The sequence below is a fragment of the Mchenga conophoros genome, linkage group LG3, assembly GCF_057382185.1.
Source record: "Mchenga conophoros isolate Kocher_MC1m ecotype Shallow Benthic linkage group LG3, M_conophoros_male_GT1.1, whole genome shotgun sequence".
NCBI classification, from domain to species: domain Eukaryota; kingdom Metazoa; phylum Chordata; class Actinopteri; order Cichliformes; family Cichlidae; genus Mchenga; species Mchenga conophoros.
In genome coordinates, this window is record NC_140528.1 from 68,377,938 (window position 1) to 68,403,389 (window position 25,452).

The window sequence follows — 25,452 nt, forward strand, 5'->3', positions numbered from 1 at the left end:
GAATCAGAGGGTCAAAAAACAGAGCAATTACCAATAAGTGATTTTAGATATTTTCCAAAAAGTTATTTTAAATTTTAAACTATTATAAATGACTTATTGGCCTATAATTCCCCCCCCCAAAAAAATGTCAAAGATGTCTCTCATGAATGATGTCATGGCATTTTGACTCAGAAAGAACATTCCTGTCACTAAAAGGCTAAAATAAGCTGCAGTCAGTTTTTGGCAGAGTTACTGTTATATAGCTTTTATTTATCCGGATGCAAAGTCTCATTGACATTAAAAATGTCATTTTCAAGATCACAATTCTATAAAGATAGTTCTTGTGGCCAAAAAGGTCTGGATTCATTATAATGTAGACACAATAACGCAGATTCATGAAGACACTTGCAAAATAGGTAATTTCTTTATTTTATATATAAAGGTACTGAAACCTTCGTTACCCTTTTGCATCCATCGCAGTGGTGTTAATGTTAGAGAAAATGGTGCTTATGGACATATAAAAGCACTTTATGAATGTGTGTGACTGGGTGAATAAAGGCTCGCAGTAAGAAAGCCTTTTGAGTGTTTAACCTGAGTAGATAGGCGCTATTTAAGCACCAGTCCATTTATCATTTACAGTCTTGAAGTTTAATGCTCCATACTATTTAACCAACTGATGGAAATAAAAGCTCATTATTAAAATGTTAGACTAAAAAACAAAAAAAGTATTAAAAGAAATATTCAGAAAAATATATGAACGTGAACAGGCTGTGAATATATAGTATAAAATACCATTAGAGACGCTTTATTTATGTATGTAAGAATACTAATACTACAAGGTCGGGGGGGGGGGGGGGGGGGGGGGGGTGTCTGGTTCGGAAGGGTACGTAAAAAAAAGAAAAGAAGGGGGTACGTCTTTACGTCACACGCCGCGTTGGCTCGCAACAAGTGGTGAAAAGTTTTCAGACCCCCCCTCCCCTGTATGTTTTTGTTGGGGGAAAAGTTGTTGGGAGTTAGGTCGTGTGAATGTAGCTTCCCCGTATTTTTTCCCTCGCCTCTCGGTAACAGTGGGAATGCGAGTTTTTACTCCAGGGAAGTCGAGCTTCGAGCAGGGTTTTTCCTCCCTACGTCCTCCGGCTCGGACCGAAAATCTCGGTGGCCCTCATCGTTTCACCTCTGCCGTCTCGTTAGCCACCTAAGCTAGCTCCGCCGCCAGCTAACTGCCCCACAAAGTTATCGCTACCTCGCCTCACGGTGTGTGTATTTCTTTCGGAAACTTCCAGGTCGGCAGGAAAAGAAGAAGAAAAAAGAAACCGCAAACGTAGAGATGGCGGAAACCAAAATAATTTATCATATCGACGAGGAGGAGACGCCGTATTTGGTGAAGATTCCCATCGCTGCCGAAAATATCACTTTGCTGGATTTTAAACAGGTCCTGAACAAGCCAAACTACAAGTTCTTCTTCAAGTCTATGGACCAAGACTTCGGGTGAGCTCCAGTGATTTCTTTCCTTCCCCTCTCTCTGTCTCTAGTAGAAGGAGAGCTGTGAGCTTTGCATGCAAAATAAGGAGATCCATCATGCAAACGTGAATGTAGGCACAGAAATTTTGGAAAGCAGCCCCCCTTTTGTTGTGCTTGGATTTTCTGATCGGAGGAGTGACTTCCCAGAGCTAACGTGCGTACATAGTTGTGGGAGAAAATGCTGTTTGTATCTCTAAAACCACTCTATCCCATCTTGTGAGCAGTTGTGGTATATTTGTCGCTGGGGGTAACTTATGGTTCGAGGGAGGGTGAACATGCATGAAGCCAGCCTGTCTGGACCCCAGTCCCCCAAGCCCGGCCTTAATCAGAAAGTTGTAATGAGTGGTGATGAATATTCAAATACCAGAGGTAGCTGTGTCGGCTGGGACTTTTCTCAGAAAACATCATCATTACAATGGGAGGCATTCCCTGCCCCTGCTGCTTTTCTTTGCCCTAATCCTCATGCCTCCCTCCCTCCTTCAGTCCATCATCTGCTGAAATCCTCGCCTTTTCTTTCTTTCGGGTTTTGTCTCCCCTCTTTAACACTATGGCCTCCCAGCCATCCGTTCATTCCCCCAATTCCACACACACAAAACCTAAACTTCCTTAGAAAGAGCCGTCTCCTCGCCTCTATCAATTCAATCTTGCTGTGTGTTTTCGCGCAGAGGAATGCATGTTTGTGGTTTATTCACACAGCGAGAGACCCTTAGGGTTTCTGTTAAATACATTGTAGTCTTGGATGAAGATTTGGTCTGGGCTATTTGCCTCTTTTACTCCGTTTGGATGGCACCAGGGAGCCTGTGCCAAGCCAGCCCTAATATCAACCCGGAGATGAGGTGGATTTTTTGGCTTTTCACTGGGCTTTGACAAAGCTGGTGGGCCACTATTAGCTGTCAACAGAAGCAACATCAATATCAGATCTGTTTAAAAATACTGTACATCTGGTCTAACCAGTGCCTGTAACCCCCCCCCCCCCCCCCCCCCCCAAAAAAAAATAAAAATAAATAAATAAAGATTGGAAGTTGCAGTTTACCTAATGTAGTCGAGCTGTTTACATCATAGCGTTGAGCCTGGACAGTATATAAAAGATGGATAGTTTTGGGATGGATGGGCATGATTTTCAATTCTGAAAAGTGAAGCTAATGTGGAAGTACCTTGTAATAAACAGTAGGGGGCGACTCTTCTGGTTGTGAAAATAAGTCTGCTTGCATAGAAGTGAACAAAGTGATGTCACTCCAGAATTAGAGTGTTTAGTGGGAACGTTGTAAAAGTGAGGAAAAACAGGATTTGTTTTGCTTTTGATTAAGGTAGAGCCAGTGGTGTAGCACTAGTAATGCAGTATAGTGTTTGTTTTTCTGCACTTAAAAACAACGCTGCAGCACATTCGTGGCTGGAGCCTGGCCTGTGCTCTGCGTATGGCTTATTCAGTGAATCACAAATGCACAGAAGTTGTAGTTTTTATACTCTTTACCATTACCAGTACCATTTTGGATAGTAACCTCGGGGTTTATGGGACTGCTTCGTTTTTCTAAGTAGGAAATTCAAGTTGAGGGGTACGTTCCAGTTAAACATTCCAGCTGAGAACTTGGATATCTGGACTTTCATACAAATCTCTAACACAGCATTATGGTGGGGCTTTCTTGTGTTTGGCAACCTGCTGTTGTATGAGTGAGCTCAGATTTAAAAGTCTGAATTCTGCTTCTGCAGCAAATCTAGTAATGTAGAGCCCAAGCAAGTGCCAAACACTGTAGTCTGCATTTATACCCGTAGGAGCTGCACAGACGACGATGTGTACTTACATTTCTAGGGAGATGTGTGGCAGGTTATGGCATAGGTTTTTAGACTAGTATGAACACAATGATGGCCATGTTTGGCCTACGTATTTGAAACCCATATTTAGGATTTGGGATCCATCACCTAAGCATACCATACTATAGCATCTTTCTTTTTTTTTTTATAAAACAGTTTAAAAGAACTAAAACGAACACAAAGTGGTGTACATTGGAACTAAATGATAAAAATACACAAGATTGAACTAAAAATCAATTAAATAGGTCAAATAAATACAAGAAAAAGAGACTTCACCATTAAGGTGATGCTTTCAAATATCTTCCATATATATATACTAATATAATCACTTACTGTTTATTACATGTAACATGAAGAAAACATGTTACTTGATACTCTGCTCACTGACTGTTTATTTTCTATTGAATTTCCTTTCAAAAGCACCACAAACTGACGCTACCAACATGAAGTTTGAAACTTTAACAAAAAGGAAACTTTCCAGACTTTTTGGAGGTCTGTTGTATTAGTTTTAGTCTAATGTCCCAAAGAGTGCGTGTGTGTGTGCAGCTGTCATGTGCACAGTAAGATAATTGGCGAGCTTTTCAATCAGCGTGTCGGTTTATTATGTTACCTTTACTAGACTTTGTAAGTTAACTGTCAGATTAAGAGCTTGTCCCTGTGTAACTGGGTAACACATGATTATGTTTAGACCCCGTGTGCTTGTGTGTGAGTACTAAATGTTAAACATCTCAAACAAGCCACCCTCTGGAAACTCTCAAAGACTGTATGGCCTGTCTTTAAGTTAAATTGCACTGTCTGGCATCATGCTCTCTCATTTGAATATCTCCAACTGAGTTCAGATGAAAAATTTCAAACATAGCTCTGAGTCAGCTGTCCAATCAAAGCAGGGACTTTTTCTCCCCCTCTCTTCCCCCTGCTCTCTCTTAACCAGGAGAGGAGTGTGTGTTTTCATTTGTCCTGGGTTGAGGCCAGCTGTCGAGGAGATCTGTGTGTGTGGCAGAGCAGGCCAGGGCTGGTGCTAGGAACCTGGACCTGGACAGGGGCCATTTGCTGGGTGTCTGGGGTGTCTATGGGGAGAAGAAAGGGAGAGAAGGAACAGGGTGGTGTTCACTTAGAGTCACTGGATATTCTGCTGTATACATGTGCGCTGAGAAGGGATCAGGGAGCTGTTTGAGTAAGATTAATTGTTAGAACAGCAATGCCGTGTTGAGAGTGAGGAATTTAAGGGTAGCAAGGGACTTGAAGAATGGTAGTCGGCAGGGAAAAGTTTAAGTTAATCCAACAGGACTCTGCATATTTCAGAGTTGTTTATGCATTGTATTCGAGGCATTTCAGTATGTGAGTGAAATGACTTTCGACTGTGGTCTCTTGTTTGTTTGGGGGACAGAGGAATGACGACAATCTTACTCTCTGCAGACAATTTGTGCATCTGTCCATCTGCCGTCTAGGTGCAGATTTGTGCTGAAAAAGCGTAATGGATAGGAAGAAAAAATATTGTTAGCTACATCAGTAGCCACATAGACAGGGCTCTCAAAACCTGCAGCAGATCCTCAATAGTGCCCACTACAATCCGGCTGTATGCTAGCATGCACCCACAAAACCAGCTCTCAACAGCTGCTTACAAAAGCCCAGTGGAACCTGACCAAGTCTCACACACTTAAGAGGAGGTACGCTGGCATGTGAAGCTGGAAAAAGGAGACTTTTGGAGACGCTTGAACAGCCAAGTGTCCTCTATGTAGCACTTACGCCCAGCTCGGTCTCTTGGAACTACTGTAGCTGAAGCCAAATGTTTGCCTCTCTGTAAACATGGAAGTCTTAGATGGAGGAGGGGAAAACTGCCAGACGGATGTGTTGTCTTTAAAGAATTTAGACCATGTTGGCTATTAATGTTAAGTAGCTGCTGTTATCTGTAATGGCTTTGCATGCAGATTTAGTTGACCGGGTTGTGTAATTCACAAGTAGGCTCAATGTGTTTTAGCTCATTGTGGTAAAAGAAGAAATTCCACAGTGTCTGTGAAGCAGTTTTGTGATGTTTGTTGTTAGTGTGCTGATTCATGGCTCCATGACTTGGGTGGTATTTTGGAAATAAGATTAGAAGCAGGATCCCAGTGATAAGCTTGTACTTATACTGGTGTGGAGTTTACTTTTAATGGGGGCTAACTGAAGCTAAATTAGTTAAATGTTGCTTTAATATTCATTTAAACCTCTTACAATACTGCTACATTACATTTAGATCAACTTGATATACATTCAAGGAATCTGAGGGCAGGAAGGAGACTGACTGTTTTGGCTCTCCTTTGTGTACAACTAAGATATTAGCAAAATGACACCACGCCAACACTGTGGAAGTCGCATTCGCACTTTAAGAATAAGTGCAATTTTGTTAATACAATAGTCCGAAAGAACAAGAAAGGTGATGGATTTGTGCCAGAGGAAGTAACAGAGGCTCATCAGCTTTACTGTAAAGATCATCCTCCCCTAATAGCCTATTCAGTAAGGAGCCAGTATAATTCAGTTCAGGTTTAGTTATATAGTCCCAGTTCACAACAGCAGTCGCTCAAAGATACTTGCAGGGTTATTGCAGGATTAAGATGGTACATTGTTACAGAGAGAACCCCAACAATTAGATAAGCCCTGGTGTGTGACTACAAATGCTAAAAAAGCCAGTCCTAGGCAAGGTTTCCTCTACCTCTGCTGACTGAATCCAAAACATTTTTAATACAATTTCTGTGCCCTTGTTTCGTTTCATTTCATTTCAGAGATATTTTTGAGACTCTCGACTGGGTCACACTAGTTTCTTTCTTCTGCTGTCGTCACACTTCAGGGGTGTTTTTTGCCAGCCCCTAGTTTGGTAGTGTTGGTGAGATACTTGGATGTGTTATACAATCAATTCCCTATTATAATCAAAAACATGCAAATTATTTTATCCTTAAACCAAGTTTTTCTTATATAAAGGAATTTTTTGTACCTCCCAGAGAGGTTCTGTTCAACCATGAGTTGAACCCCTTCTTATCTCTATTGCCTTTACTCTTCATAGCAAGTAATCTGACTGGCCTATGTAGCCACCCACCAAAAACACAAAACAAAAGCCTTTAAACTCATTATCCTTTTTGTTTCATTAGAAAATGTTCCTCAGGTTTGGCCGAATGCGATCCTCCTCCCAGCCGTCCAGTTTTTCAGTGAAATCAGTTTTAATATGAGTGTGATCGACTGCAGCTGCATTGATGTGGCTGTAAGCTGATGATTTACCCAGATGGGTTTTGAGTTAACCCTGGCACTTTGATTTGGTGCAGCTGTGTTGTTGTCACGGGCTCATATATTTCATGTAATGTGTCGGTAATGTAAACTGTTTAATTCCCCTCCGCACTTTCACTTTTTCCATCTATGACTTAATGTCGTTTTCAGCCCTCTTTTCTCCACTGCAGTGTACCATACAGATCACACTTATCATGATGTCAGAAAACCAGAACCGTTCAAACCTACTGAACCTCCCTGTGTGTCTCTGTTCTTCAGGGTGGTGAAGGAAGAGATTTCAGACGACAGTGCCAAGTTGCCATGTTTCAACGGCAGAGTGGTGTCATGGGTAAGAGATGATAAACTTGCTGTTTATTTTCTTTTTAAAGCAGGAGTGGAAGCTATACACATTTCCCTGCTAACCTTTCTTTTTCCATCATTTCCTCTTGAGGCTTGTCTGAAAATGTCAAGACTTAACTTTAATCTCAAGAATAAGCCTACATCATGTTTAGCCAGAGGGTGTTTGCAAAAACCACCTCTTCTTTTTCCTGTGTCTTCCTTCAGACCTCCCTCAGACCAACAGTCTTGTCTAACCAGCAGCAGTAAAATGAAGTAATTAGATTTCAGATTTTTAGCCATTAACTTTGCACAATTATATGTCATCAGAGAGTTTGCACATCTGGTCCTGGCTTGCTCTTTGGTGAAACGTTTGGAAACTTGGAACAGGAAAAAAACTGAACCAGAGTAACTGTCCACCCAGGTAAAACAGGAGGGAGCAGATTCAGCAGAAGTATGGGAAAATTGTTCTTGGAGCTTTATCAACAGTCTGAGTCACTGGTAGTTTTGCTAGACTGTTACTCTCAGACTTCAATAAATCTTTTGTCACTTGAGAATTTTCTTACACTGAGCGCCTTGAACCGACTGTTTCTTTGCATGACATTTCCCTTTTAAACATTTAAAAGAGATTTGTCAAATGAAAGCGTGCACATTTTAACCTGGAGACAGACATGATGTCCATGTTTGCAGTAAGGCTGATGCACTTTTTCCATTTTTCTGAGAGAGGGTCCCTACAAATATTTTCCATATCATAGTTATGCTTCCATTCAGCTTGAGAGGGGTCCTTTTTGTACCATTTGTTTTACCCCGTTATGTGTTTTAACACCGAGGGCAGTAGAGATAAAGCTCTTATCTGCTTTATATTCATAGGTGTTTTTGTGTTGTTTCCTCTGCTATTTGTGTAAATTGAAAGTTTACAAAATTTCCATCCATCCACCTTCTGCCTCTTATCTGGGTCCAGGTTGTGGGACAGTAGTCTAAGCTGAAATGTCTAGACTTCCCTGTCTCCCTGACGTTTATTCTAGCTCTTTCAAGGGGGACAACGCAGGCAGTTTCAGGCCTGGGTCTAATCCGGGGCCTGCTCCCACTAACACATGCCCAAAACACTTCACCAAGAAGCATCCAGGAGGCATCCTAGTCAGATGCCTGAACAATCTCAACTGGGTCCTTTTTGTGTGGAGCATTAGCAGCTGCAGTTTGAGCGCCTCCTTAACTACCAACTCCACAGTCTATCTTTAAGGCTGGGCCAAGCCACCCTTTGGAGGAAGCTCACTTCCTTCTCCTTGTATCTGCCATCTCGTAGTTTCAGTGGATACCCACAGCTTAGGGCCGTAGGTCAGAGTAGGAACGTAGATCGACTGGTAGAGCAGCGGCTTTGCTTTCAAGCTAACTCTTACTTCACCACAACAGACTGATATAGCATCACTGCTGACACCACACCAGTATACCAGTCTCATGCTCCACTCACACCTCAGTGACCCTTTAAATTACCCCACTTGGGGCATCCCACCCCTTTCCAGCTGAGAACTGTGACCTCAGACTTGGAGGTCCTTATTGTCAAAGCACAAACTAAATGCCTATTATTAAATTTACGCATTTACATCAATGTCAGCAAAAACTCAATACTATAAACAAGATGCTATATTAAACTGGCTCTCATTAAAAAGATAGTTCATTATTTTCTTTGCCAGGTAATTGTCAAATCTGGCCGGGGTGGCTGCAAGTCCTTATAAAGCTTTTATCTTAAATACGTATTTGCTAATAAACAACCTTAAAAGTTTTAAATGGTCTTAAATTCATTTTAAATGTGTCTTAAATTTTTTTTTAGTCAACTCGCAGCTAAAATGTTGACCAGCAACATTAAAATTTTCACTCTGTCTACACATTGATATCCTACAATGTGACTGCATTGTCAAGCTGAGCTATTTTGGAACAACTGGACCCCCGATTTAGAAGGCGATACTAGCAGGAAAGCATGCATCACAGTTGTTTACATGCAGCAATGCATGACTTGGCCATGTGCAAACACATAGAATAGTATTAGGCGAGAAAGTCAAGTTGAAATTCTGTAGCCGCACGGAATTTAACATATGCAAACATTTAAATGAGCATATCGAGATAGAAAAGGCGTTTTTAAGTTTGCCAAACAAATTCACAAAGGAAGCAAATGTTTCTCTGATTGTGTTAACTGATACTCGAGCCGAGCTGCACGCAGCGTGGCTTGTTAGCAGTTATAGCACAGCGAGTTGCCAGGTACAGCTTTCATACTTTCCATTTCTCTTGTAGAAGACCCAGTTGTTGTACTCCACCCTGCGGGTTGCATTTAAAAGGAGACAAAACACTGAGACTTGGCCCAGATAAGAAGGACAGGGGCTGGAGCATCTGTTAAGTGCATAAGAACTCAAAGAGAGGGAGAACAAAGCTCAGACACCAGAGGGACTGATATGCGATCTGCACAGAGAGATGGATGAAGGGATCCCAGAAGATGAGTGTTTCACAGTTACGTAGCCATTAATGGAGAGCAAAAAGCAGGGAGTGACTGGATAAAGTGGGCGAACGTCTCTGTGCACATGCTTGTGGACATTTGGTTGAGTTATTTTGACAGGAAATACAAAGCATGTTTATATGAAGTCACTGAATGCACCAAACTTCCCAAACTCTGGAGCTCATATGAAGTTTATAATAAGAAACGTTATGTGTGGGCTCTGCAGTGATGTAAGAAGGCCTGGACTCCGCTCTCTGTGTTTCTATGGTCCATGTAATTGGAAGCTATATGCCATTCATCCTAATTGTTGATGTGTGATACCTCTCTCTCCCCTTGTATGTGTGTGTGTGGACACTTTTGTTGTATAATGAAGAGAGACAGGTTAAGTGTAGGATAGCGTTTCAGTTTGCCCTTGAGACCTTCGTCTGAAAAGAGTACAGTGTTTGTATGTGAAAGTAATTGACATAGTACCCGTTTTTCCTCCCTCTGCCCTCCACCTCCTTCCTTCTCGTCCTTTCATTCCTCTTCTTTTTTTTCACCCTCTCGTCTCTCTGCCCTCTCTTACTTTGTGCCAGTTTCTCACCACTCCACATACTTGCCTACTTTTTTCCTAATACTTTCCATCCTGCTCCCCTCGACCTTTACCTCAGATTCTTTCCTCTCTTTATTATTTTTTTGTGTTGTCTCTAAATCTTTTATTTTGCTTCCTTTTATATATCAGTTGGTATCTTCAGACACTCCAGCAGCAGAGCCTCCAGTGGCAGTGGTCCCCCCTGTGGAAACAACTACCCAGCCTTTGCCCCCTCCGCCACCCCTTCCTCCCCCACCTGCAGAGAGGACCGGGGGCATCGGGGACTCCAGACCACCATCTTTCCAGTAAGCAACACACACACACACACACACACACACACACACACACACACACGTGAATCACGAATCATTTACTGTGTATTTAAAGTGAGGGAAATGATTATTTGATCCCCTGCTGAAGTTTGCAAGCTTGCTCACTTATCAGGAAATGAACAGTTTCAAATTTTAAGGTAGTTTAAGGTAACATCAGCGAACAATCCTGAAAAAAACACTGCATAAAAGTTTTAAACTGATTTGCATGTCACTGTCATGAAATTAGTATTTGATCAACAAGTAAAACTTAGTACTTGGTGGAGAAACTCTTGTTAGCAAGCACAGCTGTAAGATGTTTCTTGTAGTTGGTCACCAGGTTTGCACAAATCTTTAAATCCTTTCTTAGCTGCCCCATGGCAGCTCAAAACTTCAGCTTCCTCCACAGAGTTTGTATAAGTCTGAGGTTTGAAGACTGGCTAGGCCACTTCATGATTTCCTGCTTCATCTGTAGCTGCTCCTTTGTTGCCTTGGTGATTTTTTTGGTCATGCTAGAACATCCATCCATGACCCGTTTTCGGCGTTCTGGCTGAGAGAAGGAGGTTCTCGTCCGTGATTGTATATTACATGTCTTGTTCATTGACATCCTCGATGCAGTGAAGTCATCCTGTCCCCTTAGCAGAAAAACAGCCCCAATAATGGTTCCAACTCCTGAACTGCAGGGATGTGCTCAGCATTTTCCTCCTTTCAAACACAGTTGGTTGAGATGATGTCAAAGAGCTAGATTTGAATTTTACAGTGTTTATTTATCGGATAAAATAAGTTAAATGTCACTGTTATTATTGTCCGGCTGGAAACAGCGGAGGTGTCCAAATTCAGAGGCTGGGTCCACCTGAGGACCCGGCCTTCGTGGTCTAAGTGGGTCGGGTTGACCGGAAATGAGCGACCGTGAAATTGGACGGTCTAGCCTTCAGAACTACGTCACGAGCTCTCTCGGTGGAGTGAAACTCTGCCGTCTGCTCCTTGCTATCTAAAATATAACCGGACGCTGGCGTACATTTTCGACCATCTCACACTTCAGTTTAATCAGTTTTCTGTCTGACGTTTATTCAGCTGTGTGAAAACCGCCGGAGGAACCCTCCCGAGAGATTAATAAAGTTTTGTTTAATCTAATCTAATAATTTTAATCTCAGCCAAACCGATTTACTCACGAACAAATAAAACACTGAAAAAGCCAAACAATAACATGTTTAAGTTATTTAAGTGACTTATATATCATGTTTATCCTGAGTAGTGAAAGACCGCGGGGGTTTATAAACGATGTGCCGGGAGTTTGCTGTTCTCGTCAGCTCAAGTTTACACAGCTACATTCTCGCCTGAAAATATGTTGAAAGTTTATTTTGTGACCCAGAAAGAATAATTAGAGTAGTATTAAAACTAAGTAACTGCAGTAGTAGTAGCCATTGTTGGAAACTGGAATTGCCTGGGCCTATCTGGGGTATGGTTTTTAAATTTTGTTGTCCGGGTGGAAAATCGGGAGATTTTCGGCAGGGGCACTGAAATTCTGAAAGACATGCAGTTTGTGGGGATAGGTTAATTGGATAATCCAAATTGCCACTAGGTGTGAATGTGCGAGTGAATGTGAGTATGAATGGTTGTCTGTCCTTGTGTGTTAGCCCTGCGACAGACTGGCGACCTGTCCAGGGAGTACTCCGCCTCTCGCCCTATGACAGCTGGGATTGGCTCCAGCACCCCCCGCGACCCTGAAAAGGATAAGCGGTAGCGAATGGATGGATGGATGACACTGAAATTCGGGATTCTCACAGAAAAATCAGGAAGGGTGGCATGTATGGATGTTGTGTGCGCTGCAGGATTTCATTGCATTGTGCTCAAGTGTGTTACCAGTGTTGTTCTTAGCGACTGTGATCCCAACTGTCTTCAGGTCATTAACAAGCTGATCTCATGTAGTTTTGGGATGATCCACCACTTTTCACCCATTGTACTTGAAGACTTGCAACACACACCTGTGCTCCTCCTATAGTTTTAATTAGAAACTGTATATTTACCTGAATATCTCACACTCTCAGAGTATCAGGTTTACGCACGAATATGTGAGCTCATTTGAAACTGATCTTAGCTGGGACCGCCCTTGTTATTGACACAAGGAAAAGCTTTCAATCCCTGAGTAGACAGATCTGATTGAAGTGTTCCCTCACACAGTTTGAGTATGTTTTTGCCATATTCAAGAACTTCCAGTGTGCTTTGAAATGTTGTGAAATATGGTCTAGTTGGTTTGGATAGTTGGGGTTACTGCAGAAAACTGTAACATCACATTAAGTTGATATGACAAATGTGTCAACAAACAGTTTCCTAGTGATTATTCTTGTTTAACACTGTTTTGGAAAGATCTGCTAATCGCAGTGAACCAACTGGTTTCTCACTTTGTTTGCTGTCAGTTCCTGAGCAGGTATTCAACGCTGGGTTTACCAGAACCTGCATTGAGACAGAGGCTACCAAAAACATTAGTTTTGAGCTGAAAAAGCAAAACGAAGAAGTGAATGAAGCTTAAAAACTGTCAAGCTAATACAAGTCTTTAGAGCAAGAATGAGATCTCATCTTACATATAGTCATTTCATTTTTTAAAACAAACAAACAAAAACATCCATGCGCGCGCACACACGTGTGTGATTAGGACAGCTTTTAAAAAAGCAAAAAACCAGTATAAATTTCAAAATAACTATTTATTATTTATTTGTATTATATTATGTCATATTGTACAGCTTGTACATACATGTACGAAGAAGGTTAAAGTGGGACTTCACAGGTGGGCAAGCTGTAAGATCAGGTGTAGCAAAAATGTGTATCAGTGTGGGCCAAAAAATCAGAAGTGGTTGCACACTGTTTTGTATTGGGATATCCAGTAGATCTTTGCATTATTGTACATAAATCATAGGTCAGCTGTGATGAACTGCTACTCTGATATTCACTGCTCTTTGTGGATCGAGCCAATTGAACTCAACAGGATATAAACAGATGATTCAATAGCTGTAGGGATGATTTCTAACACCTGGGCAGTATAAAGCTAATCAAAAAGGTAGAATTCAGTGAGTGAATCTAATCAGCGTCACCAGCTTAGATATACATCGATGTTTGCTGCCTTTCATGTAATCTAATATTGATATTGATATGACCAATCCAACATTACTGAAAACTATAGTTGTAACCATAGTCCATCCTTTATCTTTATAAAAAACCAAGTATATCTGCACACTGCTTTTTCACGAGTCATTAGTAAGGAAGTAAAGAAGAAAAAGTAAATTAGTTATTTGTTTCCATAATATGTTTGGAGCTAGACCGACACCTTACTGCTCATACGTGACAATCTTCAAATGAAAGGGTCTCTGGTACCAAAGAAAAGGTTCAGTTTAACCAGCTGTTTTTATGACTGGGTGGTGTCCGGGGTACTGGATGCTGATGTATTATCAGTGTAGATATAACACCAAGCTATGAGAAACTGATTTTGGGGGAAAGTTCTTTGTTTTTTTTGTATGTTAAAAAACAATCAACCAGCCATTTAATTGTGGGTCTCATGAATCCAGTGTTAGTTGTGCTTTTAAGTTTTTATAGTGTGGACAGTGGGTCTGAATCTTAAAAGCAAACTAATTATCATTCAGTCTGATTGTGGTTGTGTTGATGTACACACAGCTTACAAAAATGAAGAAATCCATGTGAGTGGTAGAAAAAAATGAAAAGCTTACTGTGTGATGTCAATAAAATTACAGTAGCTCTAATGCACAGTGACCATGCTGTGCTTTGTGTCTTCATGTGTCTTAAACTTTTTGATCATTGTAGGAAAATGTGCTAATATTGGACCAGCAAAGAGATTGTGCTGTTCTATAGCCTTCACTGCAATAAGAGACAATGTAATACATAGCAGATGTCATGTCCAAGGCCTGATTAAAGTGACACGTACCTGACCGACAACTTTAATGTAAGCAACATTAAGCACATAATGCTAAAAGTATGTATTAAAATGTTGATTTGGTGTTTAAAAGGGAACAGTTGTACGTGTGTTCAGCTCTATATTTGTATTCTTAGACTCACAGAGTAGTCTGACAGCATCTAAGGAGCCTATACTGGGCCTTGGTCCTTCTCAGGACACTTATTTGGACAATTACCAAGTTGTTTTTAAATAGCGTGATATAAATATGTAAATGTTCTGTAAATGTGACAGAAAATAAGGAAAAGAGTGAGTAGTTCTGTTTAACTGAAGAATAGTCTAGAGTTTGACTAAAGAAATGGACTGATATCAGCTGATTCTAGTTTATTACTGATAAGGATGTCTCTTGGGAGATAACAGCAAAATGTCTGCAAAGATGGCAATGAGATCATTTAGAAAAAAGGCCTCTTTTGAAGTTTGTCCAGCAGAAACACTGACAGGCTTTTCTTTTGACTGTTCAAATGTCCTCCTGAAAATATTACAGTTCTCTAAATAGCAAATTGGCACTTATTTTCTTTATTTATTTGTATGATAATTAATAAATAATATAAATACTTGTATTATGTGTCAGATTCAGTTAAGCCCATTTTCATTCAGAGGAAGCTGTTAGAAATTAGGACGAAAAAATAAAGCATAGATATTCGTATACAGCAGCAGGCAATACTGCTTTAAAAGAACAGGTAAATTAAGGAAGGGCATGTACTTTCTAGCCTACTATAATTGCAAAAATGCATAACATAAAAAACGTATGTAGTTAGAAATGCCTTTTATGTTGTAAACACTGATTAGTGCAAATCCAGTGTTGAAATCCAGTCGTGCTCTAATTCCATCTGTAATTGTGCTTATTTTTACAGTCCCAATGCAACAGGCAGCGTGGAGACTTTGGACGACCAGACTGAAACGGAGTCTGTAGTTTCTTTCAGGAGAGAGAGGCCTCGGCACAGAGAGAGCATGGAACAACACGGTGAGACACTCGTGCACACGAAAACAATCCTTTTAATACTGCCTCCTATCAAGATTTGGCACGTCTATATCTCCCAGACACTCAATACAAGTTGATATAATCAGAGAGTTGCTGAGGAGTGAGGAATGTTTGGGATCTATAGGGAAACCCTGACTTGCACAAACATGAAAAATCATGTTGATTATTTTCCTGTTGTCTTTGGGGACTCTCATGCGGCATCTCAGGCCCTCGTATGAACGGCCAGAGTCGTCTGGAGCGCCACCTGGCAGGATACGAGAGCTCTAGCACGGTGATGAGCAGCGAGTTAGAAACGACCAGCTTCTGCGACTCTGAGGACGATGACACGATGAGCAGGTGAGAAAGCGATAAATGTCGCATGTATCCAGTAGGTGATGGAACAGGCTAATGCGAGAGAAGCTGTCCCTTAAATTTGTGTTGACCTCCTTAAGAACCAAGCCTGTTAAAGGTTTATGAGATATTTCTCTCTCTTGACCTTTCACCTTTTGTTGAACAGGTTCAGCAGTGCCACAGAGCAGAGCACAGCTTCGAGGCTTCTTAAGCGACATCGTCGACGGAGGAAACAGCGTCCCCCACGTCTGGAGAGGGTGTGTGCGCACGATTTACTTTGTGCAAACAGATTAAATATTTTGGTCACGTCAGTGTCTGTAGTGTAATGTTGTCATTTCCTGCTCCAGGCCTCCTCCTTCAGCAGTGTTACAGATTCCACGATGTCTCTGAACATCATCACCGTCACTCTAAACATGGGTCTGTACTCTCCTCATGCACCTCATGAACCTTTAAACTTATATCTCAGATTCATTTTTCTTACCTAATGTTCACCTTGTCTTAACATTATTGTGATTTCTCAACCGTACAGAAAAGTACAACTTCCTGGGTATCAGCATAGTGGGTCAGAGCAACGAAAGGGGGGATGGAGGCATCTACATTGGCTCCATCATGAAGGGAGGAGCTGTGGCTGCTGATGGACGCATTGAACCTGGTGACATGCTGCTGCAGGTGAGGAGGAATGATGGCTTTTTCCTATATAAATGACGATGTCTTGATTTATTTAGTTTTTTAAATTACTGCAGCTGGTTTATCCAGGAAATACCAGTGTGGTTGTTTGGTTTTGAGATCTGCTGGGTCTCATTTCAGGAGCTTTTCTAGTGGGTGATCCAGTCCAGATCAGTGCTTGTTCACTTCAGTTGTAATTCATTCCTTGTCTACATGAACACATCTGTTTCTCTCTAAACATAAACAAAGGAAGTATTTATGCGTATGAATGCAACTGGTTTTTATTTTATTTTTTTGTTCCGATCAAGAAGCTAGAACTGGGAAATTACTGACATTTTTCTGTTGAAAAGACTTTGATTAATCAGCTACCAAAACAGTTGGTTGTTATTCTTCATCATCAGCATCAATAAATAATTCATCTCCACTTATGAGTCTAAATAAACCTTTTTCTTATGCCTCATTATCCCCTCTCCTCCTAGGTGAATGACATCAATTTTGAAAATATGAGTAACGACGATGCAGTGCGGGTCCTGAGGGAGATTGTACACAAGCCAGGGTATGTTGTTTTTTTTTTTCCATCTGACTTTTTAGATGATATATCAAATGTTTTCAGGTTTTGTCTTGTCAACAGGTAGTAAGCTTTTGTTGTTATCAGGGATGGGTGGTATAGTCTCAAAATTATATCATGATATTTAGAGAAGCAATAATGATATTTCTGAGAATATAGGAAAAGTTTACTGAACAGCATTTTATTGATGCTTGCAGTTTTATTAAGGCAGCAGCATTTAGAAGTGTAAGTAAATAAAGGGGATTTTCCTTCTTGTCCTTCTGTGATGTTATATCTTGGGTTGGGCTTTAATCCAGCTTCTTAAAGTCCTGTTTCAGTAACTTTGATCCATCATTTGCTCTTCTTGTCTTATGATGTGTAGCGAGTGAGCGCTCCAGTGACGCTGTGTGGAGATTTGTTTAAATCGCACGTCGCTGCTAGTATCTCCTTCTTCGTAGCCTTGTGTTTTTTCCTCAAGTGGTGAAAGGTGTTCGTTCTCTCCACCTTCAGTTTTCTTGCATATTTTGCAAAGTACTGTGCTTTGGGAGGTTGTAGAAGTATCTGTCTTTTTTTGTTTTGTTTTATTAATAAATGATCATTGGAGGCTGACACACAGCTCTCACTCTCAGACATGCCCTGCCTTGTCTTGTTGCCATGTGACGTTTTTGTATCGGGTAAATCTTCACCCCAGTATTAGCGTGGACGATGTGATCTGACCGTAGTCGTGATGTTTGCGTACTCTTTTCCAGGCCCATCATCCTCACAGTGGCAAAGTGCTGGGACCCGTCTCCTCAGGGCTACTTCACTCTGCCTCGCAGTACGTACAGCTCTGCCTGAGACACAACACACGGATCCATGTTTGTGTCAGTAACTGTTTCCTAATTGTTTTCCTCACCCTGCAGATGAGCCGGTCCGACCCATTGACCCTGCAGCATGGGTCAGTCACTCCGTGGCCATGACCGGGGCTTACCCTCCCTACCCAGGCAGTTCCTCCCTCAGCACCATCACGTCCTCGTCCTCCGTCACCGAGACTGAACGTAAGCGTCTTTGCGTTCACCCTACTCTATATTTGCTCCTTTATAATATCCCCTTTAGTAATATCAGCCTTTTCATGGCTGTGTATTATTTTCATAAAACTGTCCTTCGTGTCTAGTTGTCTAGTTTCATATCCAGACTCGTGATATTCAGTCTGAATTCAGTTCATTATTCTAAAGTATCTCTTTCCCCTTCTTCAGTCTGTGTCCGTCTTTGTCTCCCACCGACACTGGCACAGGAGTCGTCTTTCACATCTGTCTTTCTGCTTTTGTCGCGGCTGTTGTGTGATAAATGACGTCTGCTGCTTTCCTGCTTTTGATCTCTTTGAAGTTCCACTCCTTGCTTTCTTGTTTTTGGCCCCGTTCTGTTTTCATCTGTCATGCTTTCTTGCATGTTTTTCCCTCCTGAGGTTTTTCCTTAACCATTCTTCATCCTTCTCCAGGTTTTGATGACTTTAACTTATCACTGCACTCTGACATGGCATCTGTCGCCAAAGCCATGGCCTCACCAGAGTCGGGTCTGGAAGTCCGGGACCGCATGTGGCTTAAAATCACCATTCCCAACGCTTTCCTGGGTAAGACAAAAAGTGGAAACGAGGCAAGAGAGACTACACTCGTTCCATGAACTTTTTGCGGCTCACAGGACTTTACAGGGCAGGCATTATGTTCACAGAATTAAAACCGTGTGACTTGTGGGAGGAAAAACCCCTCAAGTACAAACGTGAATGCCTGTTTTGAATGAAAACATGTGTTAAATTGGAATCGCATGCAGCTGAATCACAAGGGATAATTACTACGTGTTTGTCTACTTTGTGCTTTTTGAAATGAAAATTTGGTGTTATATTCAGTCTCTGATTTTATTACTTTCCCCCCTAACTTCTTAATGCACTCTAACACAGCAGCTTACAGGCACACCTCAGGCATCAGGCAGGTTTTTTTTCAGTCAGAGGTGTTCATTTCACCTGGCTAGTTTTTGAGCTTGTCGTTTTCCTGCTAAATTCCTCTTAAAGATATTTGATTTATAAATAATCCGCTGGTTAGATTTCCACTCGGCTACTTTAGATGTAAGCCAGAAGTAAGCCCGGCGGTGTTGATGTTTCAGTTTCTCCACATAAATACATGACTCAGTGGTCTGCATCCAGCACTGGGAACCCTTCACTTTAAAACAAACTCTCAAACAGAATGCAAGCAGTGAGGTTACAGACATGGGGAAGTTAAATATAAGGAAGTGTATTAGGAATAAAATGTGTAACCACACCCAGCCAGCTGTGTGGTGTGGTACATTTGATGGCGGTGTTGCTTTTGTTGCTCTTCACTGCAGCTGTTATGGTGCTGCATTTAAAGTTCAATGTTTTTTCTCAAACTCAATCTGCTGTTTCTCAAACTGTCTACAGGCATAACATCAGATATGAAAACATCTGTTGTTTTCATATTGATGTGGCCTCCAGAGGGAGACAAACAACATTAATGAGTTAGTGTCTTTATCTAGTTCAATCAGTGCGGTAACTACGGCTTAACACATAACCTGAATTCTAAAATCCTCCGCACATATTGACAAGTTGAACTGAAAAATTCAAATTTGTATTTACCTATTGATTATTTTACACATCAAGTAATCTATCAAGTCAATCGATTAATGGAGTAATAAGATAAGAAACGTTTTTGTGTTATTATGGATCAACTGCTCCTTCTTGTTTAATTACTGTTTAATAACGGCGCCGCCTCTTTGCTCCTCGCGGTGTGTAAACAGACTCCGGCTCCACATTAAAGTGTGCCAGCATCATCATCCCTGCAGCAGTGACCTAATGTTAAACTTTTTATTCACACTCTGCACCTAAATATGTTTCTATTGCGGGTCTGTTTTTAGTCACAAATGTGGGTGAAATGCTCCCGTTTACATGACTCGATAAATCGTCGCACTGAACCATTAATCTCAGGTCCCCTTTTTTTGTAACAATGTTGGGCTTTACTGTTATATTTACCGGCCTGCGGCGCTCTTTTTCAAATTTTTCCTTCTGTGTTTACTGGTGATTTGAACAAAATTCCATCATGGGTGCAAATTTTAGTGACTGTTAAGCCACATGACGAACGTGACGCTTAAAACAAAAGCATTCACAGGGGATGAACATGAAACATGAACTGGGATTTATGATTATTTAAAAAACATATGTTAATAACTGAGGTATGCTCGTGCAAAGTTTTGCACGAGAGGGAAAAAGGTCCATGCAGATATATGTATGGTATGTTCATTATAATAAGATGTTCTTTAATTATCATTTTCATTTAGTACGTTTTCTGGTTGTAGTAGGGGCTCTCACTGGGATTATGTTTAGAAAAAGAGTCATGTGTGAAACAAATCTTTTTATGTGAGCACGCACTGAGCCTAGTGTGTGTTTTTGTTTTGCTAGTTTGTTTTTAAAAGATCAGTCAAAACTCTTTATTTCATGATTGAATTTTATTACAAAAACCTGGCATCTATGGGACAAAATGTTTCTTAATGATGATTAGAATGATTTCTCTGCACCCCTCATCAGGTTCAGACGTAGTTGAGTGGTTGTTTCACCACATCGAGGGATTTCAGGACCGCCGTGAAGCCAGGAAGTACGCCAGCAACCTGCTGAAGGCCGGCTTCATTCGTCACACGGTCAATAAGATCACATTCTCCGAACAGTGCTACTATGTATTCGGAGACTTGAGCGACTGTGAGAACTGTGAGTGGCTGCAAAACCCTGACATCAAACACTGAGCAACACATCCGACTGCTGAGTTTTATCCTTAATCACATTTTGCACATGGGCACTGGTGGACGCACCGGTTGTAGAAGGGGTTAGACATTTGACGTCATAGTTATCAAAGGATTCTTTAATGTCCTGCCATCACTAAAATGAAATCTCAGGAAAGAAGACCAATCATTGTCCACCAGCTGCACCATATCAACGGTTCAGATGTAGTCATCTTTTTTTCGGGTTTGGTGCAAGAAAAGATCTTTTCACGTCAGATGTTGATATTTGAAGCCATTCATCATGCAAACCTAAAAATTATTCTCTGTTAGCTGTAAATCTTGAAGGAACATTTTTGCACCATTATTCACCCTCTCCCTCGTGTCTCCCACACAGATATGGCCAATCTGTCTCTGAATGACAACGACGGTTCCAGCGGCGCCTCGGACCAGGACACCCTGGCCCCCTTGCCGCTCCCTGGGGCTTCCCCGTGGCCCATGATGCACACCTTCCCCTATCAGCCATACCCAACACATCCCTTCTCCAGCCAGCCGCCTCCGTACCACGAGCTTACCAGTTACAGCTACGCCCCGGGCAGCACTGGCAGCCAACACAGCGAAGGTAAGCGGAGAGAAATGTTCTTTTATCCAGTATTTATTTTTAGAGTGAGATGCTGTAGGTGAGGCCGCTGTGAGCAAACTCTTCCTGTTTGAAGGGCCACTCCAAAATATTACTCAAGAAGTTTAGCTTTTCATGACAGAGCTACATAGTGTGCTCTGACATTGTGTATAATATATCCTGTGGCTCTTGATGACTGTACACAGGGCTATTAATCATGGATATAATATTAGAAAATACAATAAAACAGGACATATGAGCCTATTGCTCAATTTCTAACATTTCAGGATTTTCCTTGGCTCAGATGGGTCATTTGAAGATGACAGCACATCCCTGATCCATGTCCACTAACTGCAATAAGTCTGCATTATATTATTTTCTGCCCATTTAATGAATAAAAATGTCTGAAGCTGAGTAAATGACGGGCTTTTAATAAAACATTTTACTGCTTTTGGCCTAAACCTCCTTTGTGTGAGCCAAAAGTGCCTTCATGCATGAGAACACTGCATTTCCACAAATTAAAGTACACTACCTCTTAGACTGGGATTCTGCCTCCTCCTGGTCTCAGACGACACATTTTATCTTTCACGTGTAAGATGAATGTGTTCACCACTACACCAGAGACTCAGGAGAGCGTCTGTAGCATCTGTGATTCAAAATTCGGCTATTAAAAAGTGAAAAATCAAAATGAGCAGCAATTCCTGTTGTGCAAAGGAGAGAGGATAGTTGCATATGTAGAGTTAAAGGTTGAAGACATCTGCACACAGGAGTTTGCAACCAGCCATTGCCAAAGACTAGAATGCTTCAGCCCACTCAATCGTTAATCTTCACTTTAATCAAATACAAAAGAAAATGATGCATTTTCTTGAAATCTTTGTTTAAAAGCATAAACAGCACAGTCTGGTGGCTGTACCCAGTCATATGCAAAGTGTTAGGGCCAATGGTTCCATCGCCTGCTGCTAGGACACAACTTCAATGCAAGAGTAGTAAATTTAGATCACAGTAATAAGTAATATCATAAATGAACCACCTCCTATGAACACTTTTAATTCAGTTTTTCTATAAATAAAACTGTAGACAAAGGCAGCTTAAGTTTGCTAATGTGTCTTCGTCCCATGTGTGTCCTGAGGTGCATCTTTACTGTTCTGTCTGAGCCATCACACAATCCATGCAACTAAGTTGGTCTAACCCACCTCCACCGGGGGGCAGCAGTCAGCTGTGTGGAAAATGCTAAGAAATTACACAAGAAAGACTTCACAGAAAAGTGTAAATAATTTTAGTAAAACTGGTAAATCAGCTAAGCAGTGTCATCAGAGCTCAGATTTGTTTGACTTGTTATCAAACAGTATTTTCTCTCCCGTGTTGCTGCAGGGAGCCGGAGCAGCGGCTCGACGAGAAGCGAGGGTGAGCGGCGTCGCAGCAGTAAAGGCCCTGGTAGCACTGTGGGCGGAGGGGAGAAATCCCCGTCCGGCGGTGGTGGAGAAGGTGGCGGGGCCGACTCGCGCTCCGGCAGCGGCAGCGAGTCTGAGTACTCGACGCGCAGCAGTCTGAGGCGCGGCCACGGTTCAGCCGCCCCCAGCGAGCACAGCCACGCCTCCTCCCAACGCTCGCATCATCACCGCATACCCCAACCGCCCCACATGTCCCCCTACCCGCCGGGAATCCTGCCGTACAACCCCATGATGGTGATGATGGTACCCCAGCATCCACACCCGGCCATGGCAACCGCCCACGGCCTTCAGCACACGCAGCCGATGGCGGCAGCTCCCATGCACCCCGCGTTACCTCCACCTCCTTCCTCCACTCCTGGAGGACCGCCTGGTGCTCCGCCCACTCGTGACCTGGGTTCCGTACCCCCAGAGCTCACTGCGTCACGGCAGTCGTTCCACCTGGCCATGGGAAACCCCAGCGAGTTCTTCGTGGACGTCATGTAGTTTTTTTTCTCTTCCTTGTGTTTGGTGTCCGTTCATGTGAAGTTAGTGTTCCCACTTGTGTGGACGAGGATCTGATGGTAGCTTATTGAACTCGTGTGTGCCTGTTGGAGTCGGGGCGCTTGACACTAAATTTGGTCGAACAGGGTTTTAAAGTAAGAACGACGATAGGACAAATCTCAATTGATCTATGTAGAAAGTTTAGCTTCTCTTCTTCAAATCCACTACAGAGCGCAGCCTGTTTTTATTTTTCAGGCCTTAACCCAGGAGGTTATTGTTTCCCTCCTACAGAAAACTGTACAATATTTAGCATTTGATCATTACACTCCTTCAAACACTCACTTAATATTTTATCATGGGAAGACCCTTCCAGTTCAGCCACTTGCCCTTGAGCTGCCCATCCAGAAACAACTGAGACCACAGTTTGGCACTAGAGGGCGCCAGGCACTCAGGCCAGATTCATTGGCTGCACAGGAGCAAATCAAGTGCCTTTCCATTATTATTTACGTTTTCACACTCCAGGTACAGCAAGCATCTTTTGTTTCAGCATTGTTTGACAGTGAGCCCCTCTGTATATATCTATTACTCCTGTGTATATGCAACTCTACAGACCAGCAAACTGTAATGTGAAAAGAAAGAAAGGTCCAAAAATGTCAGAAGAACTTGTTTTTAGTAATCACTGTCTAGGCCTAGTCATGAGATAACTCTTGTTGTGAGGAATGCGGGGTGGGGGTGTTTTTTTTTTTTTTTTTTTTTTGTGTCAGGCTGTAGAGGCTCGATGGTACTCGTGGCACTAGACGTCCACAGCGGTACTTTTACCTACATGCAGTGTATATCCTCAGTAACTGTGATCCAAATGCCCCAGCTCTCCATGCTTATTTTTATGTTACTGACTCGCATTATTCACCCGTTCCTTTTTCTATGTGTGACTATATAAATCATGTGTAACCCAACTAACTATTAAGGTGCTAAATGAAGAGTCAACATTTCAGAAAGCTGACATTTATAGTGTCACATTGCTTGATTTCATATTGCCACCTTTGCTTGTGTATTTGAGAATAAATTTGATACATACTTATGGTTCAGAGTTGTTTATTTTAACTAGACACGTGAAGATTTGAATGAAGTTTGTGACCGTGAACTTTATCAAATTGACAGACTGCAGTACAGATGCTGCAAAAACTCTAAGGTATGTGGGATTTGAATTTAGCTTAGCATCATGTTTTTAATAGATGTGATAATAGAAACAGAAATTATCATACGAGAGAACCGGTGTTGATACGGGAAAGCTTTATGGTAGAAGTCTTTAGAATTTATTTTAATAATACAGTTAGATCCAAATCAACTAACAGAAAGCAATCAAGTAGCACATTTTAGCAACAAATCAAATACAATTGTGCATTAACACATGTTAGCTGGTTGACCACACACTTTTCTAGAATAATGTTCAGACCGATTTGTACTTGTGTGTGTGTGTGTGGGCTGGAATTACACACAAACTGCTATAACCATTTGTAAATCTTACTTTACGCTGATGGATCACATCGTACACGTTTGTCCATGCATACCGGACAGCAGGGGGCGTTCATGCGATGTTCCAACACTGTCGAAAAGTAGTAGAAGAAGAACGCCCCGGTCCCCAAGAGCACCTCCGTTTCCCTCCCGGACGCTCCGCCCACGTCAAATTTTCTCCTAGTTTGAGGCAGGCTCTGCCTCTTACGTCCACAGGAGACCGCTGTTGTGCACGGTCAGTGTTGCCAACTTTTTTTTTTTTTCTGAAAAGCGACCAGTGACAAATCTGGCGACTTTTCCTGGTGTTATTGGAGACTTATGACGACTTTTTGACGTGAAAGCACGTATCGCTCTTACAGCAGCGGGTGCTGCCGTGGGCACCTCGCCGTCTAAAATAAATCAATGCACTAAAACACATCATTGCAAACTTAGAAATCGGATGTCCTTGGAGAGCCTTAACTCCATCTTGTACATCTCATATATAGACTGAAGCTGTCTGGTGGGGCTTCCTATGAACACCAGCTGCTTGATAAGGTTTTGCAGCTGCACATCAGCTGCATGCTAACTTCCATTAAGTCAAATGCTACAGATGCTGATCCTGCCATAAAAGCTCTCAACCAAAACGAGGATGACCCACTCCTTCTGTGAGCCAGCACGGCCTGTGCGTGTGGAGGGGTGTCTGAAAAAAACAAAAACAAAAAACAATTAGCCTGCATTAGAACCAGACTAGTTCCCATCATTTTTCACATTGTCACTGTTTCTTCTAGTGTGTCTCTTTTTTTGTCCATTTCGATTGTTAATGTAGTTTGTTACAAACGTTATGGTTACATATGTTTTTCTGTTACTTTTTGTGGACCACAAGGTTTGCAACTACTTAAACACACACACACACACACACACACATATAT

The 25,452-nt window shown here is 41.8% G+C and overlaps 1 protein-coding gene across 1 annotated transcript; it reads left to right on the forward strand.

Moving 5' to 3' along the window:
* Nucleotides 1–925: 925 nt before the first annotated feature.
* dvl2 (dishevelled segment polarity protein 2) lies at nucleotides 926–24,112 on the forward strand. The gene is made up of 15 exons (XM_085266903.1): nucleotides 926–1,467; nucleotides 6,823–6,892; nucleotides 10,086–10,240; nucleotides 15,059–15,168; nucleotides 15,393–15,522; nucleotides 15,683–15,773; nucleotides 15,864–15,933; nucleotides 16,046–16,185; nucleotides 16,662–16,738; nucleotides 17,479–17,546; nucleotides 17,632–17,766; nucleotides 18,207–18,338; nucleotides 20,298–20,474; nucleotides 20,880–21,104; nucleotides 22,473–24,112. Exons 1-15 carry the CDS (start codon nucleotides 1,307–1,309, stop codon nucleotides 23,033–23,035), a joined length of 2,304 nt encoding a protein of 767 aa, XP_085123029.1. The 5' UTR covers nucleotides 926–1,306; the 3' UTR covers nucleotides 23,036–24,112.
* Nucleotides 24,113–25,452: the final 1,340 nt, after the last annotated feature.

What these genes read in the sequence shown, in the direction of transcription:
- dvl2 (XM_085266903.1), top strand. Translation starts at nt 1,307, where the DNA reads ATGGCGGAAACCAAAATAATTTATCATATCGACGAGGAGGAGACGCCG. An exon ending in ACGGCAGAGTGGTGTCATGG is followed by an intron (nt 6,893 to 10,085) that starts GTAAGAGATGAT and finishes TTTATATATCAG; the next exon opens with TTGGTATCTTCAGACACTCC. An exon ending in CTGGTGACATGCTGCTGCAG is followed by an intron (nt 16,186 to 16,661) that starts GTGAGGAGGAAT and finishes CTCTCCTCCTAG; the next exon opens with GTGAATGACATCAATTTTGA.